This window comes from Squalius cephalus (assembly GCF_949319135.1).
Source record: "Squalius cephalus genome assembly, chromosome: 14".
NCBI classification, from domain to species: domain Eukaryota; kingdom Metazoa; phylum Chordata; class Actinopteri; order Cypriniformes; family Leuciscidae; genus Squalius; species Squalius cephalus.
The window spans coordinates 14,132,235-14,149,046 of record NC_137135.1 but is presented as its reverse complement, the minus strand read 5'-3'; the positions used below and the strand labels follow the sequence as shown (position 1 = coordinate 14,149,046).

At 37.8% G+C, this 16,812-nt stretch overlaps 1 protein-coding gene across 1 annotated transcript in view; it reads right to left on the bottom strand.

The window, feature by feature from the left end:
• Positions 1-2,501: 2,501 nt before the first annotated feature.
• Positions 2,502-16,812, bottom strand: part of atp10b (ATPase phospholipid transporting 10B) — a gene marked incomplete at its 3' end in the record, with an annotated part of 32,182 nt that continues 17,871 nt past the window's right edge. The window contains exons 3-13 of the mRNA XM_079893014.1: positions 16,292-16,377; positions 14,342-14,448; positions 13,004-13,135; positions 12,443-12,570; positions 11,679-11,931; positions 11,265-11,479; positions 8,698-8,847; positions 6,492-7,026; positions 5,113-5,219; positions 4,895-5,021; positions 2,502-2,728 (exon numbers count right to left, since the gene is read on the bottom strand). Of these exons, the coding sequence (XP_079749140.1) occupies positions 2,502-2,728; positions 4,895-5,021; positions 5,113-5,219; positions 6,492-7,026; positions 8,698-8,847; positions 11,265-11,479; positions 11,679-11,931; positions 12,443-12,570; positions 13,004-13,135; positions 14,342-14,448; positions 16,292-16,377 (2,067 nt within the window). The remainder of the gene's footprint in view (positions 2,729-4,894; positions 5,022-5,112; positions 5,220-6,491; positions 7,027-8,697; positions 8,848-11,264; positions 11,480-11,678; positions 11,932-12,442; positions 12,571-13,003; positions 13,136-14,341; positions 14,449-16,291; positions 16,378-16,812) is intronic.

Below are 16,812 nucleotides of genomic sequence, written 5' to 3'. Positions count from 1 at the left end.
ATTATTACAATTTAAAGTAACTATTTCTTATGGAAGCTTGTTTTTGCCACAGAATAAAAAATAAAAACAGTAATTGCATCTTTTTTCACACAATTCTGATGTTTTTTTCTGATGAAAACTGATGAAAACCGCAATTTCGAGTTATAAAGTCAGATTTGCGAGATATAAACTTGCAATTCTGAGAAAAAAGTCAGTCTTTTTTCCCCGTCAGAATTGGACTTTATAACTTGCATTTATAATTCTGAAAAAAGGAGTTAGAATTGTGAGTTATAAAGTCATAATTGCAAGATATAAACTTGCAACTGCGAGAAAAAAAAAAGTCATAGCGAGTTTATATCTCACAATTCTGACTTTATAACTCGCAATGCAAGTTTAGGCCTAAATCTCGCAATTTTGAGAAAAAAGTCGCAGTTATCTTTTAAAGGGGTCATCGAATGCAAAATTGACTTTTATATGGCATTTGCATATAAATGTGTCTTTGCACCACCACCAAACAATGAAAAAAATCCATTCTCAAAAAGCTTAAACACTCTCAATAATCAAGCCGTTTGGATTTTCTGAGCAATATGATGTCATATTGCTAATGCTCCGCCCACGACCGCTAACGGACTGTCCCGTATTAGCATATTTCCCTTATTAGCATAATTTCCTTATTAGCATATTTCCGGCCTCGTCCATTTGTATACTGTCCACCAAGGCAGCACTTTATGTGTCTTGTGTGATACCCCCCACAGAAGGGGGGGTGAACAGTTTATCATTTAAAGAGACATGCACCGAAACGGGTCGCTGTGAACAGAGCTGTTTTTGAGGAGGTAAAAAGGGTGTTGTTTTACACAACCATTGAGGAATTTTAACCAAAGTATGTTACAAAATTTTAATCATCCCAACTTGTGGAAAATTGGCATCCGATGACCCCTTTAAATTGTTGTATTCCATGTTTTATAAACAAGCTTCCATGTTATTCTATTTTAATATGTTTTAAAATGTAGCTTAATTTATTAATTTATGATGTCAAAGCTGTATTTTCAGCATCATTACTCCAGTCACATGATCCTTCAGAAATCATTCTAATATGCTGATTTGCTGCTCAAGAAACATTTCTGATTATTATCAATGTTGAGTTCATCTTTTAGTGAAAACCGTTTTTTTTTTTTTTTTTTTCAGGATTCTTTGATGAATAGACATTTCAACAGCATTTATTTGAAATGAAAATCGTTTGTAACATTAGACATGTTTTACTGTCCCTTTTAATCAATTTAATGCATCCTTACTAAATAAAAGTATTCTTTTTTTTTTTTTTCTAAATCACACTGACCCCAAACTTTTGAATGGTAGGGTACTTTAACTACTATTGTATTGTATCCTTTTTACATCCATTTTTAGTCTATAAATAAAATAACATTTTAGACAAGCCAAAAATATGACATGTTCTAAGCCAATGAGCTTTAAGCTGTGATGTTAGTAATTCATTTCTCATCATGCCTTCAGTTTGCTGTGAAGATCAGCTGCAGCATCAGGCTCTGAAAACTGCAGCTGTCTTGTTATCACATGTGCATTGTGGAACACGTTAGCATGATGTCACATCAAGCTGGGCAGCATTGCAAATCTTATCTTAAATGAGATTACATGAATTGATAGGCTAGCTTGCAATTGCAGCATGACCTAATTAATATTCATGAGTTGTGACATCACAATGTCATGAGGCACCCCATACTTCACTGCTATATGTTTTAACGTGACTGGTTCGAGAATATATCTAGGTTAAGGTTATGTCAAAATTAAATTTCAGTTGCTGCCCATTTCACTGTTACATAAATGGCTTATGAGTCTATCATTTTCCACACAGATGTCTATTTGGGGAATAAACTAATATACAAGATGATGACAAATAAATCTTGTACCTTAAAAAAAAAAATACTACTTGGACAACAGAGAAAGAAGGTTTTAGATGCATAAGATGAGGGATTTCATAAAATGTGTGTGAAACAATATGTGAAAGTCTTCAGTAAGGGATTTAATGTTGAAATGAAACTAGAACGGTTTCCTGCCCTCCTCAGAAGTGTGAAAATGGGATTACAGAGCAGCAATATGAGCCATTCAGAATGGTGAATGCACTTTTTCTCAGCTCTCTTAAACACAGACTCAGGCAGACATGAAATGAAAAACAGCATATCTGACAAATTATTGCAAGCGCATTTATGTGTTTGAACACGCTGTGTAGAACTTCACTCTTGAGGGGATGAAACTGTGTAACACTGAAGCCTCTGTTGTCCCAGATAAACCAATTAACCCTTTTCCTTTTGTGCGGGTTCAGTGTTTTAAATCCCAAACACATGAAAAACCATCAACATGCTCATATTGAGATATGGTTGATCCTGTTGAAAAGACTTGATTTAAGTATGTTAATGCGATGTTGAGCATCATTTTTTTGATGAGGCTGGTTGACTAATGGAAGTCAAAATCATTGGAAGGAGTGTCTGGTCTGCTCAGTTATAAAAGCATTAGTTAGTTGGCACCGAATGGCACAGTGTCAGATCAACTACCTTCCGGTTTGTGCTGAAGGTGAACACCAGGTCTTCATGGTCTAGCAGCTTGCAGGAGTATGCGATGTTGATAGCCGTCTCAGGTTTGTCCCCTGTCAGCACCCACACCTGCATGCCAGCCCGTCTCAGAGCCTGGATGGTTTCTGGGACACTTTCTTGGAGACGGTCCTCAATGCCGGTGGCCCCTGTGGGCATATGAGTTAAACGAATGAAAGGGTTAGTTCACACATAAATGAAAATTCTGTCATCATTTACTCACCCTCATGTCGCTCCAAACCGGTATGAGTTTCGTTCATCTTCGGAACACAAATCAAGATGAAATCTGAGAGCTTTCTGTCCCTCCATTGACAGGTACGCAACCACCACTTTAATGCTTCAAAAAGTTAATTAAGAGATCGTAAAACTAATCCATATGAATCGAGCGGTTTAGTCCAAAAGAGACACAATCTCTTTATATGATGAACAGATTTAATTTAGGCTTTTCACATATAATTCACATGATTGATCAGCGAACATAATCAGAAGCTCAAACAAACCTGCTTGACGTGCGAGAACAGAAGCTCAAACGTGCTGTGTAACATGAGAATGAACCTCATTGGCTCTTGCTGAAGCTCAAACGTGCTGCGTAACACGAGAATGAACCTCATTGGCTCTTGCTGAAGCTCAAACGTGCTGCGTAACACGAGAATGAACCTCATTGGCTCTTGCTGAAGCTCAAACGCGCTGCGTAACACGAGAATGAACCTCATTGGCTCTTGCTGAAGCTCAAACGTGCTGCGTAACACGAGAATGAACCTCATTGGCTCTTGCTGAAGCTCAAACGCGCTGCGTAACACGAGAATGAACCTCATTGGCTCTTGCTGAAGCTCAAACGTGCTGCGTAACACGAGAATGAACCTCATTGGCTCTTGCTGAAGCTCAAACGCGCTGCGTAACACGAGAATGAACCTCATTGGCTCTTGCTGAAGCTCAAACGTGCTGCGTAACACGAGAATGAACCTCATTGGCTCTTGCTGAAGCTCAAACGTGCTGCGTAACACGAGAATGAACCTCATTGGCTCTTGCTGAAGCTCAAACGCGCTGCGTAACACGAGAATGAACCTCATTGGCTCTTGCTGAAGCTCAAACGTGCTGCGTAACACGAGAATGAACCTCATTGGCTCTTGCTGAAGCTCAAACGTGCTGCGTAACACGAGAATGAACCTCATTGGCTCTTGCTGAAGCTCAAACGTGCTGCGTAACACGAGAATGAACCTCATTGGCTCTTGCTGAAGCTCAAACGCGCTGCGTAACACGAGAATGAACCTCATTGGCTCTTGCTGAAGCTCAAACGTGCTGCGTAACACGAGAATGAACCTCATTGGCTCTTGCTGAAGCTCAAACGTGCTGCGTAACACGAGAATGAACCTCATTGGCTCTTGCTGAAGCTCAAACGCGCTGCGTAACACGAGAATGAACCTCATTGGCTCTTGCAGAAGCTCAAACGTGCTGTGTAACACGAGAATGAACCTCATTGGCTCTTGCTGAAGCTCAAACGTGCTGTGTAACACGAGAATGAACCTCATTGGCTCTCGCTGAAGCTCAAACGTGCTGTGTAACACGAGAATGAACCTCATTGGCTCTCGCTGAAGCTCAAACGTGCTGCGTAACACGAGAATGAACCTCATTGGCTCTTGCTGAAGCTCAAACGTGCTGCGTAACACGAGAATGAACCTCATTGGCTCTCGCTGAAGCTCAAACGTGCTGTGTAACACGAGAATGAACCTCATTGGCTCTCGCTGAAGCTCAAACGTGCTGTGTAACACGAGAATGAACCTCATTGGCTCTTGCTGAAGCTCAAACGTGCTGCGTAGCAATGGAATGGAGCTCATTGGTTCTCGCATATCAAGCAAACATGATTGAGCTTCCGTTTACCACAACTTATGTGTGAGTTGATCAATGTTTATATGTGAATAAAAGCCTAATTTCAATCTGTTCATCAGATAAAGCAATAGCGTCTCTTTAGAAAATTATCACTAAAACAATTCATATGAATTTGTTTTACGATCTCTTCATGAACTTTTTGAAGTGGTAGTTGCGTAACTGCCAATGGATGGACAGAAATCGTTCCGATTTCATCAAAAATATCTATGTTTGTGTTTCGAAGATGAACGAAAGTCTTACAGGTTTGAAACAACATGAGGGTAAGTAATTAATGACAGAATTTTCATTTTTGGGTGAACTAACCCTTACAAAATGTATTTCATGTCACAAAACTGTCAATGCTTTAACGTGTTTTCAAAGACACTGTGACATTGAATGTTATTTGGAAGTTTGGAAGGATGACACTCATTAGTAGTACTTGACTGTACCCAGCAGAGTCAAGTTGTTCTCTATGTAGGTTGCAGTGTCCATAAGACGCTCTTCTTTATCATCAATGGCTGACAATGCCTCCTGTCTGATAGCAAACCAGGCCTTGAACTCCTTTTCACTGATAACCTTCAGAGAAAAACACAGAGCTTTTAATGAGCAAGACTGTTAAACTGTTTTCAGATAGATTTAGCCTAACTACATTCTGCAAAACTTTTACCTTTTTTGCAAAGCACAGCGTTCGTAATCCATCCCTGGCGTACATGTCAAGGTCTTTTTGAGTTTTTACAGCAATTTGCTTCGCCACATTATCCACTTGTGACATGTCTGTGGAAAACAAACGACACACTTACATTCAAATCTGCCACATTGACTACATTTCAATTACAACATATTTCAATGCTGGAGGATTTTCATGAATAAAAATTTAGCTTGTACTTCACTATCATAATATCATATGAGACTTGGAATACAGTGCACAAGCCATATGGAACATTATTATCATGTGGTTTTTGGAGATTGTCATTCATCAGCATCTTTTCATTTTTTCTATATTTGTGTTCCATGAATAAAAAGTACATTCTATTTTTTAAGAGTTTAAGTAAATGATAATTTCTGAAAGATTTAAAAAAAAAAAACCATTTTCTATAATTAAGCTATTTCCTTTATTCAACATAAAAATACAAAAGTTGAAAGAAAAAAATCTAATAATGCAAAAAATTCAGCTTTGTCTCAGGAATAAATTACATTTTAAAATATAGTCAAATAAAAAAGAGCTATTTTAAATTGTAATAATATTTCACAACAATATTACACAATATTTCACTATAAATGTAGCCTTACTGTAGCCTGGGAAAACCCAGACAACTTCCGGCAAATTCAGATTTGCTCGAGAAGTAGTCTGGCAAAGAGCTCATTCAAGCCCATTTCCATGGCCTAGAAATCGCGGCACCAATCAGAAACGTTGAGGCGGGCTTTACACAATGACGATCGCTCTGATTGGTTTTAGGTCTATCCAATTGCGCCCAGAGGCATTTGAGCGATGTCCGTTCAACTTTTAAATGCATTATTATATTCAAATTGCAAACACATGAGGACAGTCTCCATGAAAGACCCACTGGCAGATGAACGTGCTACTACATTTCTCTCCGAAACGGTAGGAAATTAAATTAGATTTAATAGAGGATTTTAACTGTGACACGATGATTGACAGGGCAGTTTAAGTGACAGGATGCACGCGACAGATCCGTCCGATAAAGATGACGAAGTAGTATGTCCCAAAGCTTGCCTACTTTTTTGCTACACATTCAAAAGTAAATACCTTTTCTTCACAAAAAGAGTACATACTTTTATGGCGAATTGGGACGCAGCTTTACACGATGACGATCGCTCTTGACGAGGCATTTGAGCGACGTCCGTTGGTGACGCCCCTTTGGAAATGATTTGTCTATGGAGTTTTGCCAGACCATAACTCAGTTACTACTGAGAATGGTCTGGTTTTAACCAGGCTAGCCTTACTGGCCCCAAACTTTTAAATGATGTGTGTTTCTGATCAGGAATGGCCCAACCTAAATGATTCTGACTGTCTTTCATGCTCACCTGAGAAAACGTTCCCCAGTCTCTCCATGATGGCCGAATCAGCTCCTTTAGTATACATGATGATTTCATTGGTGTGTGGGTGTCGTACTATTATGGACATCCTCCTCCGTGTCGAGTCGAAGGTCAGGACGTCCAACACCTCAAACCTCAGCAGCGTATCATCAGGCAGCTTGACGGTCACGTAATAAGGAGTGCGTTCCACCATGGTGAACCCATAAGCCTTTGCTGCATGTATCAGAGCGGCCTCATCTGGGCTGTGGGCCTCATAACACACCTCCTCTGTTCCAGACAGACTGCGTTTAACCTCACTTTCACTTGAAATGACCTTCTGCCCTGTGGTTGAGTCTGAGACATCAGAGCTGTGAAACATGTCAGGCTCGTCTTCATCTTTGGCGAAAGGATCTGCGAGTGTCTCCCCGCCTCTCTTGAAAAACTTCATGGAGCTGAAAACGTTCCTCAGAGAACCCTTTCTGAACCACTGTCCCATAATATGAAATGAACCACCTGAGTATGCAGAGTTACTGCGCTCTTTGACCTGGAAAAGTACATACATTTATTTGCTTGATATGCTGTATACTAGAAAACTGCTGACTGCATTATTACAGCATTATAACTGCCTTATTGCTGCATTATTAATTGTTTTTAAAGAGCATGTAAGACCTTGCCAAGTTGCATGTCAATTTAGTGAGTAGAGTTATCACATCTGAAATAAATACGGCTATTTTTAGACTTTTTAAAGTCTGTTCAAATGATGAAGCAAGGAAGAAGTTAAAAAACTATGGCTAATGTTATTTCACAAGTGCATTGCATTGTGGTATACAGTATCCATGCAGTGCATTGGGATCTATTGCTCACGACACATTTAGACAAATGCAGTAGCTATTTCTCATTCTGTGCTTAGTATACATGTTACAGAAATAGCATGCATAGTATGATAGCATGCTTTTTGAACACAGCCTTATTCTTTCTTAACATTGGATGTGCAGTGAAATATTAGATCAGCATTCAAAAGTTTGTGATCAGGAAGATTTTTTAAAAAGAAATTACTACTTTTATTGACCAAGGATGCATTAAATTGACCGAAAGTGACATTAAATACATTGTTACAAAATATTTCTATTTCAAATAAATGATGTTCTTTTGACCTTTTGACCTTGAAAAATGTATCAAGGTTTCAACATTAACATATTAGAATGATTTCTGAAGGATCATGTAACACTTAATCTGAAGGAATGATGCTGAAAATTCAGTTTTGCATCACAGGAATCAATTCCATTTAATATATTAACATAGAAAAGTTATTTTAAATTGAAATAACATTTCTCAATATTATTTTCGGTCAAATAAATGCAAAAATTGTACTAACCCCGAATGGTAATGTACATATTGATGATTTGTAAAATTACAAATCGATTTTCTGCAAATATAGCTGTAGAAGAAGTATTTATTTGCACTATATAAGTCACAGTTGTTTTAAATCAATGGTAAAAACCCATTTCTGAAATGAATCAGTTAAATCAGATTTTCTGTATAACTGTGTTCTGCTAATTATGATAAAACTGAAATACATTGCAAATATTGAAACGCTCTAATAATCTAGTTCTTCAGGTACTGTGGATCTGCATACACTGTGACTGCCTCTTAAGTTGTGATGGACCCAGGGTGATACAATCATGCTCCATTGGTAATCAACTTAATTAACGTTGACCCAATGTCTTTGAACGTCTCAGTGCTACAGGTCTGAGGCCAAATATAATTTCTTCCCTGGACAAAGTGCTTTGCTCGGGGTCCTCAAGTGCAATTTGGAAAATTAGCACTGACCAGCAGTGAAGGATACTCAGCTACACTAAACTTCTCTCTCAGACTCAACTCATTACAGACGTGTGGGGTGGACTTGGGGGACGCCGTCCGTCCAACTGATGAAAAATCTAATTGCCTCCACCGAGTGAGCCATTGGTGCTTGCTTGAGAATTAAAATGTAGTAATTATAAAACATACCACTGGGCTGCGAAGCACTAGCCAAAGAAGTATTAGTAATGCAGGGGCAGTAATAAAATATCTCTGGGCAACACAGGTACTAATTTACATAATTTACATGGTGGGCTATTATTGTTATTGCTTTGACATGAGGGCAGTTTTTGTGTTGTGAGTCAGAGCCCCCAACCCTCTCGGCTCCAGCAAGGTCAGTGCCGTCGCACGCTCTCACCCTCTGTCTCTGGGCCGTCACTGTGGAAACCACAACTGTGTTGCAGATGGCCAAAGCCAGAAAAAAGTCCAGGTAGGGCCCGCTCAGGATGCTCGCCATCTGACGGTCCACCTCCAGCATCAGCTTCCTGTCTGGAACCACCACTGTTTCCTGTTTGAGGAAATATGAATGGTTAGGCGCGTATTCCGATTACATCATTCACAGCGAGACCATGTGGTATGTTTCCATAGGTGGAAAATGACACGATCATACAACAACAAAAGACGCAACGTCATACGAGGAGGCAGCGGGACGCGAGACAATCTGTACAGTATCAGTAGCCCATGTTTAATGCACCCCAGCAGCCCCATATGTCAACAGATCGAAACATGGCGGATCAGAGCCAGCATCGCTGTGCTCATAACTGACACCAAACTGCTCGGCCATCTGCGGGGCAGACCGTGAGCGTGCAGGGGGATGGAAGGAAGATGGGTCAGGGACGAGACGTCAGACATTACACACTTCAGCTCTGTTCAAATGATTTAACCACGGGGAATTTGTGGTGTCATTTCCATTAATTGATCATTTCATTGACTGGGTATATCTGAGAAGACATCCACACTGCAGCTAAATTTGGTTTGTCAGTTTACCTTTTAGTGCTTAATCCTGTGCTGTATTCACAGAGTTCAGTTATGGGAGTGACAACTGCATTCTACAACAGAATTAACTCCTGAAAAATTCAGGTAGTGACAACTGCATTTACAAAAACTGTCTGCGGTGTTACAGAACCAAACTGAAGGACTAGTTGTTAATGACTTATTTAAATGCGCATGTGTCTTTTTTTGGACGCACAAGAAAAACTAGACTAGAGCCTCATTTGTGTTGCCAGATTTTGCTAGTAAAAAGAACTGGTCCATTACAAGCCTTAACAAATCCAAATGCTTTATATTAAAAAATATCCACCTGCCTACTTTAATAGGTGCTCACTGCAATGTCGAGTGCCGTCCAGCTCCCCCTCTCTAGACATAATGGGTGGAGCTTTACCTACTTAAGGTGCATTCCATTCGACCGTAAATGCTCTGCGAAGTGGATTTCACAGGGGTTTCCGTCATCTTAACTAAGATTGCAACGCCATAGAGAATTAGGGAACATCGAAACATCACGTCACAGGAAGGGGAGAGGGAAATTTACACACCAGGGATGGAAATTAGCACCCGCCACCAGCCAAATGCGGGTGATTTTGTGTTGTGGCGGGAAAACTCGCCGCCGTACCCACCGTGGCGGGTAAATAAAGATAGCATACTGTTTCACACGGAGGGCGGACACTTTTAGAGGAGGCACACCTTCAAAAAAAAAGTGGCGTTACATCGCAGACGTCAAGAGGTCTGCAGAGAAAACATCTTTGCATTGACTTAACATTGAAATCATTCGCGCCTGACGCGCTATTCGCGTCCGGTGTGAACGCACCAATGCGACGGTGGAGCGTGTTTAAGATTTCCACTCTGGAGGGTGGTTTCACTTTTTTGCGTTTTTAAGCCCCAAAAACGCCGTCGCCGTCTAAACGAAAGGCACATCTGATAAAATATTTTTACGTTTTCACCCGCGAGCGTTCTCGTGTAAAAAGGGCCTAATAGTTTCATTGTTGGGACTAAAAACCTAAAACTGGAAGCCATAAAAGACCACGAATCATCCTAATGCCACATCCAGGTAAAAAAGAGAAATATATATAAGAGAGGAAGAGTGTATAAGAGAGAAAGAGAAAATGTATTATTAAAATACATTAAAATATATAAAATTATAAAATATAATGAAAATTCATTGAAACTTGAGATTAAATAAACTGCTTAAGTATTGTAGATCTTGTAGTATTCATTTTCACATGCAGTTACACATTGTCGGTTAAAAACAAGAAAGTGGCTGGTAAAAACATTGAGTGGCTGGTAGATTTTGAAATCCACCGGCCAAAAAACACCAGTAATTGCACATCATTCCAGCACTTGAAGTTTGACTAAAATAAGTTTTGTTTAGGAATAGGATTATGGGTAGGGTTAGGGTGTGGATCAAAATGGACCTGCACGTTTACACGTCACCGTTTTCAACTAAAAACAGAAAACTTTTTATGCATTTTGGCCGTTCATTTACACAACAACATTTTGGGGGCTTGAAAACGCGCACTTTAGAAAACGGGATTCAAAGTGCAAGTTTTTAAACAACAAAAACACGAATTTGTGAAAATCGTGACGTCATGTGTATGCGTATTACGTGTTCAGTCTATAGGTGCGTTTGTTTCTTTACAAAGTGACATTGCCAACTAGTGGCCTGGCATGAATAATACAGCATTTTTTTGTCATTTTCGCAGATCCGTGTGAACGGGGATAAAATTGACAACGTTGTCATTCTGTACACGCAAAACACAAAGAAAAAACATACGTTTTTAGTACATCGTAGTCGTGCAAATGCACCCTAAATTGCCGTTACATCGAAATATCCAGCCAATTTTAGGAGAGCATGAAAAAGACAAATCATCCTGAATTCCCAATCTTCACCCTGAAACACAGATATCAGCATCTTCTGATCTACGATCTCACCAGAGGAGTGCTGAAGGCCATGTCACTTTGGGCTCCCGCTGCCACTCTTGATCTGCGCCGATTGGCAGCTGTGACTTGAGTGTTGGCGTGATTTTCGTCTCCTGTGTGGCTGTCCTGTAATTCTTCCAGAGTGAAGAGAGGAGGAAGCTTTGTCTGTTGGTAGAGAGTGTCTTCCTCCTCTTCATTTGCTCCACTGACAACCGCCAAGCGAGCAGCTGAGGAATGCCAAAAATAAAACCTGTCCTTATTATTCCTTAAGTTAACAATAAACAGCAAACAGAATAAAACATTTACCTAAAATAATCATAAAAAACAACAAAATGGTCACGAACAGAACCAAAGTAGAAAAGATAAATATTGTAGAGCAATAAAAACTTATAAAATATATAAAAAAGAATGAAGCTCTGAACGCACTGTTCTCATCGTGACAGTATTCAGTCCCCACGATGGTGCAGCGTCTGAATACCATCTTGTTTTCTGTAAGCGTCCCTGTCTTATCTGAGAAGACATACTGGATCTGTCCCAAGTCTTCTGTGATGTTCAGAGTACGACACTGGACCCGACTGTCCAGCTCCTCATCGTAAAGCTCCACGTCCTGAGTGATGAAGAAGATCTGCCCCATCTTCACCAGCTCAATGGACACATACAATGACACAGGAATCATCACCTAGAGAGAAAGTCCTGGAATAATTAGTGTTAAGAGCCAGACAAACACCTGCAATGTCAATGAACAGGGTACAATATAAAGCGTAATAAAAAATGTATTAGCAGAAAGAAAATGCTTAACCTGCACTGATAGTCAAGATATTATAGCTATTTTATATGAGATTGGCAACATTGTTAACAAAATGTGGGATGTCTAAATAGAGTTCAAAATCATAATCAACGAAGGTTCTGAAACGGAGTTTTCGCAGTGATGCATAGAAGAGCCATTTTGGGTTCCCCAAAGAACCTTTCAGTGCACCGTTCTTAAAATAACCATTTTCTTCTTAATATGAAGAACATATAATATTCTAAAGAACCTTTTGTGCAATGGAAAGATTCAATTGATTTTAAAGGTCTTCATGGAACCATCAATGCCAATAAAGAACCTTTTATGGTACATTTATGTAAGTGTACCCTATTGGTAGAAACTGGCCATTACTTTCACTAAATGTCGTGTGTGACAGATTGTGTACCTGTAGTAAGATGATCATTGTGAAGAACATGTAAAATCCCGCTAGTACTGAAGGAGTGTAATTGCCATTTCTGTCAGGGACGATGTATGAGGGCATGGTGGTAAAAGTTTCCAACCAGATAGAATGGCCTGAGAGACATTTACATTAATTAATGACATTGCTTTTGACAGTACTGTATTTCAATAAAGCACATATTCCAATAAAGCATCACTGAACTTGAACCACAGTGAAAGAGAGCGAGAATAATCATTGCTTTCATAAGAGACCAGTGTATGAGTGAGCTATTCTGGGTATCTGTAGTGTCCTTCTTTGACTCATGCCTAACAGAAGGAAAAGAGAGCATGAGGGTTGTGTGAGGTTGTAAAAACACTTTATTCTTTATCTCTGTAGACTGTTGTGAGATCAGAAGAACAGACACAGACCGAACACAGCCTCGTTTTTTTTTTTTTTTTTTTTTTTTTTGGAGTTCGGAATCAAAGTGTCATTTTGGAGCTTGTATGTTGAAGTAATGTGCGTGTAGTGCGTTTTGAATTATCGAGGGGGATGTTCCCCGTACTGTACCCAGGGCTCCGATGAGACACATGAAAAATAGAAGAAGCACACAGAAGAGAACATCCGTATTCATCTTCCTCTCGATCTTGCTGCGTTTGTACCTGGGCCCGCTGTTGTTTAACATGGATTTGGTCTCATGGCCTGTAATGAATAACTCACGATGTAAAAACAACAACATTTGTAAAATAGCAGCACTCATTTACAAGCCATACCGTGTGTATAATTTATCAAGAGAGAAATAGTGGGCCATTTTCAAGACACAAGTACACTGCGAGTGTGCGACGCGACAGGACAAACTATAATACCCCCATTATAATCAACTAAGCTGTTACGCACGTTTGCACTATAGACGGCTTCATTGATTATAATGGGAGAATGTTCTAGTTTTTTGCGTCACTGCCAGTGTAAATGGGATGTTAAAGACTTAAGAGAAAAAAAAAGAGTGGCTGTATAGCATGGGCTTATTGCACTATTAGATGTTAGAGTCACAGTATATTAGGCTTTATCGTTATGAATGATGATGAACGGAAATGTGCAATGTGATTTATAAAAACAAAACAGCTTACAGATGATATATGGGAAAACTAAAGAAAAGAATGTGAAAGTGATTAAAGTTTGGGATTGGTGATATTTTTCAATGTTTTTTTATAGGTGTCTCTTATGCTCACCAAAGCTGCATTTATTTGAAGAAAAAATATATAGTAATATTATTATAATTTTTTATAATTACTGTTTTGTATTCTAATATATTTTAAAATGTAATGTATTCCTGTGATCAAAGCTGAATTTACAGCATCATTACTCTAGTCTTTAGTGTCACATGATCATTCAGAAATCCCTCGAATGTGATGATTTGATGCTCAAGAAACATTTCTGAATATTATTAATGTTGAAAACAGTTGTGCTGCCTCATATTTTTTTGGATAATATTATACATTTTTCAGGATTCTTTGATGAATAGAAAGTTCAAAAGAACAGCATGTACTTGAAACATTACGCATGTCACTTTTGATCAATTTAACGCATCCTTACTATACAAATTTTGAATGGTACAATACATTTTACATTATCCAAATTACTAATAAACTTACTATGGTAATAAAAGGTAATGGTATGGTAATAATGGACACAAAAAAAGAAGAAAGTGCCATGGTTAACATTTATCACCATGACTAATATCAAAATATCCTTGTGTGGTACATCCACATTACTATAGTATGACGTTACTATGATTTATTACTTTATTAAAAACAATAAATGTTTTTTTGGTATATGTAGTGTATTTTAGTGTATCCCAGTTGAACACACAGTACTGTGGAGGGTGTGAAATGTGATGATGAAATGTACCTGCGTACACCACTATTCCAGCTGCGTCATCAGTATTTCTCACTGTGCACCCGCGCAGCAGAAGACTATCGATGCCGAAGCCCGTTCTCCTCTTATCAGGCCTCTCCCTGTGACATCAAACACAGCATCTTCCTTAGTCACCCAGACTAATTACCTCAGTGTGTGCCACGTGAGTAACGGGCCCGTCTTTGAATGGAAGAGCAGGATAAGAGCTTTATAATGCTTGGGAACATCACAATCATCTCTCAGCGTGATAAACCAGTTAATATGACTGCAACGGGACCGAAAAAAGGGCCAAATCGGTTTGTCAGCCTACTTTATTTCCAGGCTGTGTGGGGAAACTTTGCAACGGTAATTCAAACCTCTGATGTTGGTGTATAGGTAGATGTTAAATCTATGATCTTTGAGCCTTACCCATTACTGTAGACGAATGTTCTCTTTATATTTTGTATTTATTATTTATAACAAGATGAATTCAACATGCATCAACCTCTGAAATATATTGCAGTGGACTATGGAAGACCATTTCATGCTTTGGTAAATCATAATAATGACATAGTAAGTAATTATGAGATGAAAAGGCAAAATGATGACATACTAAGTCATATTTATGAGATTTAAAAGTCGAAATTATGAAAAAGCTGAAATTATGAGATTAAGTCAAAATTATGACATGCTAAGTCAATTATGAGATAAAAACCTGGAATTATGACATACTAAATAATTATGAGATAAATTAAAAATTGTGACATACTAAGTAATTATGAGATAAAAAGTAAAAAAAAATATGACATACTTAGTCATATTTATGAGGTTAAAAAGTACAAATTATGAGATAAAAGTAAAAAATTAAGTCAGAATTACGAGGTGAAAAAATCGGAATTGACAAAATTGAAATTATGAGAAAAAGTCATAATTATGACTTTTAATTTCCATAATTATGACTTTTAATTCTCACTTTTTATGTCATATTTATTATGACATAAAAAGTAAAAAAATATGACATACTTAGTCATATTTATGAGATTAAAAAGTACAAATTATGAGATAAAAGTAAAGATTAAGTCAGAATTACGAGGTGAAAAAATCGGAATAGACAAAATTGAAATTATGAGAAAAAGTCAGAATTATGACTTTTAATTCTCATAATTATGACTTTAAATTCTCATAATTCTCACTTTTTATAGTCATATTTATGATGTAAAAAGTCAAAATTATAAGATAAATTTGAAATGATGACATGCTAAGTAATAAAATTATGAGATTAAAAAAATAGTTAGGGATAAAAAGTCAAAATTATAACATACTAAATCAATCATCAGATTAAAAACCTGAAATGATGACTTTTAAATTAAGTTCTTAATTTTTTGTTTTTATGTCATTATGAGATAAAAAGTCGAAATTATGACAAAAAATGAAATTTAGACAACAAAGTCATAATTTTCACATTTTATGTAATAATTATGATGTAAAAAGTTGAAATTATGAGATAAAGTTGAAATTATGACATACTAAGTCATAACTATGACAAAATCTTATTTATGATATTATAAAGTCGACATTATGATAAAAAGCCAAAATTATTCATTAAAATAGTGACTTAGTATGTCATAATTTGACTTTTTATGTCGTAAAAAATGTAATTTTTATGTTATGATTTACAAAGCATTTTTTCATATGGGTTCCATAGTGGACAGATGTGTACCTCTCACAAGAAAACTGGTAATGGTTATGAACTTGTTTTTAATTTAAAAAAAGAGAGACGTTAACATGTTTTCCTTTGTGACGCATCAGAGGGTTTAAGAAGTTTCCCTGATTAGGAAATGACAGATGTGAAGGCCAAACAAATTCTGCTCATTGGTGTGGATCTGACAAAAGAGGCAGTCACGATAGAGTCGTGATGTATTTAATCGAGCATGAAATTGAGTAAAATTGATTTCAGATACTCACACATAACCTTTGAACACGTTGAGGTTGTTGTTGGGGTTTTCACACACGACAGTGCTGGAAAATGTTTGAGGTTGGAATGGTTTGCCCTGAAACACATTAGAAAGCATGATTTCCTCTTTCTATATCCTCATTTTTTAAATTATATTGTAATTTGAACTGACTATCAAGGGCTGTCTAACAAGTCCTGACAGTAAAGCTACACGTAGCAAACTGAGCAGTCAGGAACACATGGCCAAAAAAAAACATCAACAAATACCTGTACATGTTCGAAGACAGAAGGCAGTGTAACGTGTTTTGTGTGTCACTCAGACTTGTATGTCAGGTATGTGGGTGTTTGGGAGTTTTTAGTTATCTATTGACATCTGGCTGACTCATAATGAAGAGTTGTGCTTTTATAAACTTTGTGACCTGACTTGTATAATGAAACTTCAGAAGCTGTCAAAAATAAAGACAAATAAAAGGGTGGCGATTTAAAAAACAAAAATTCTATACACTTCTCTTAAAAAGTTTGGGGTCAGTAA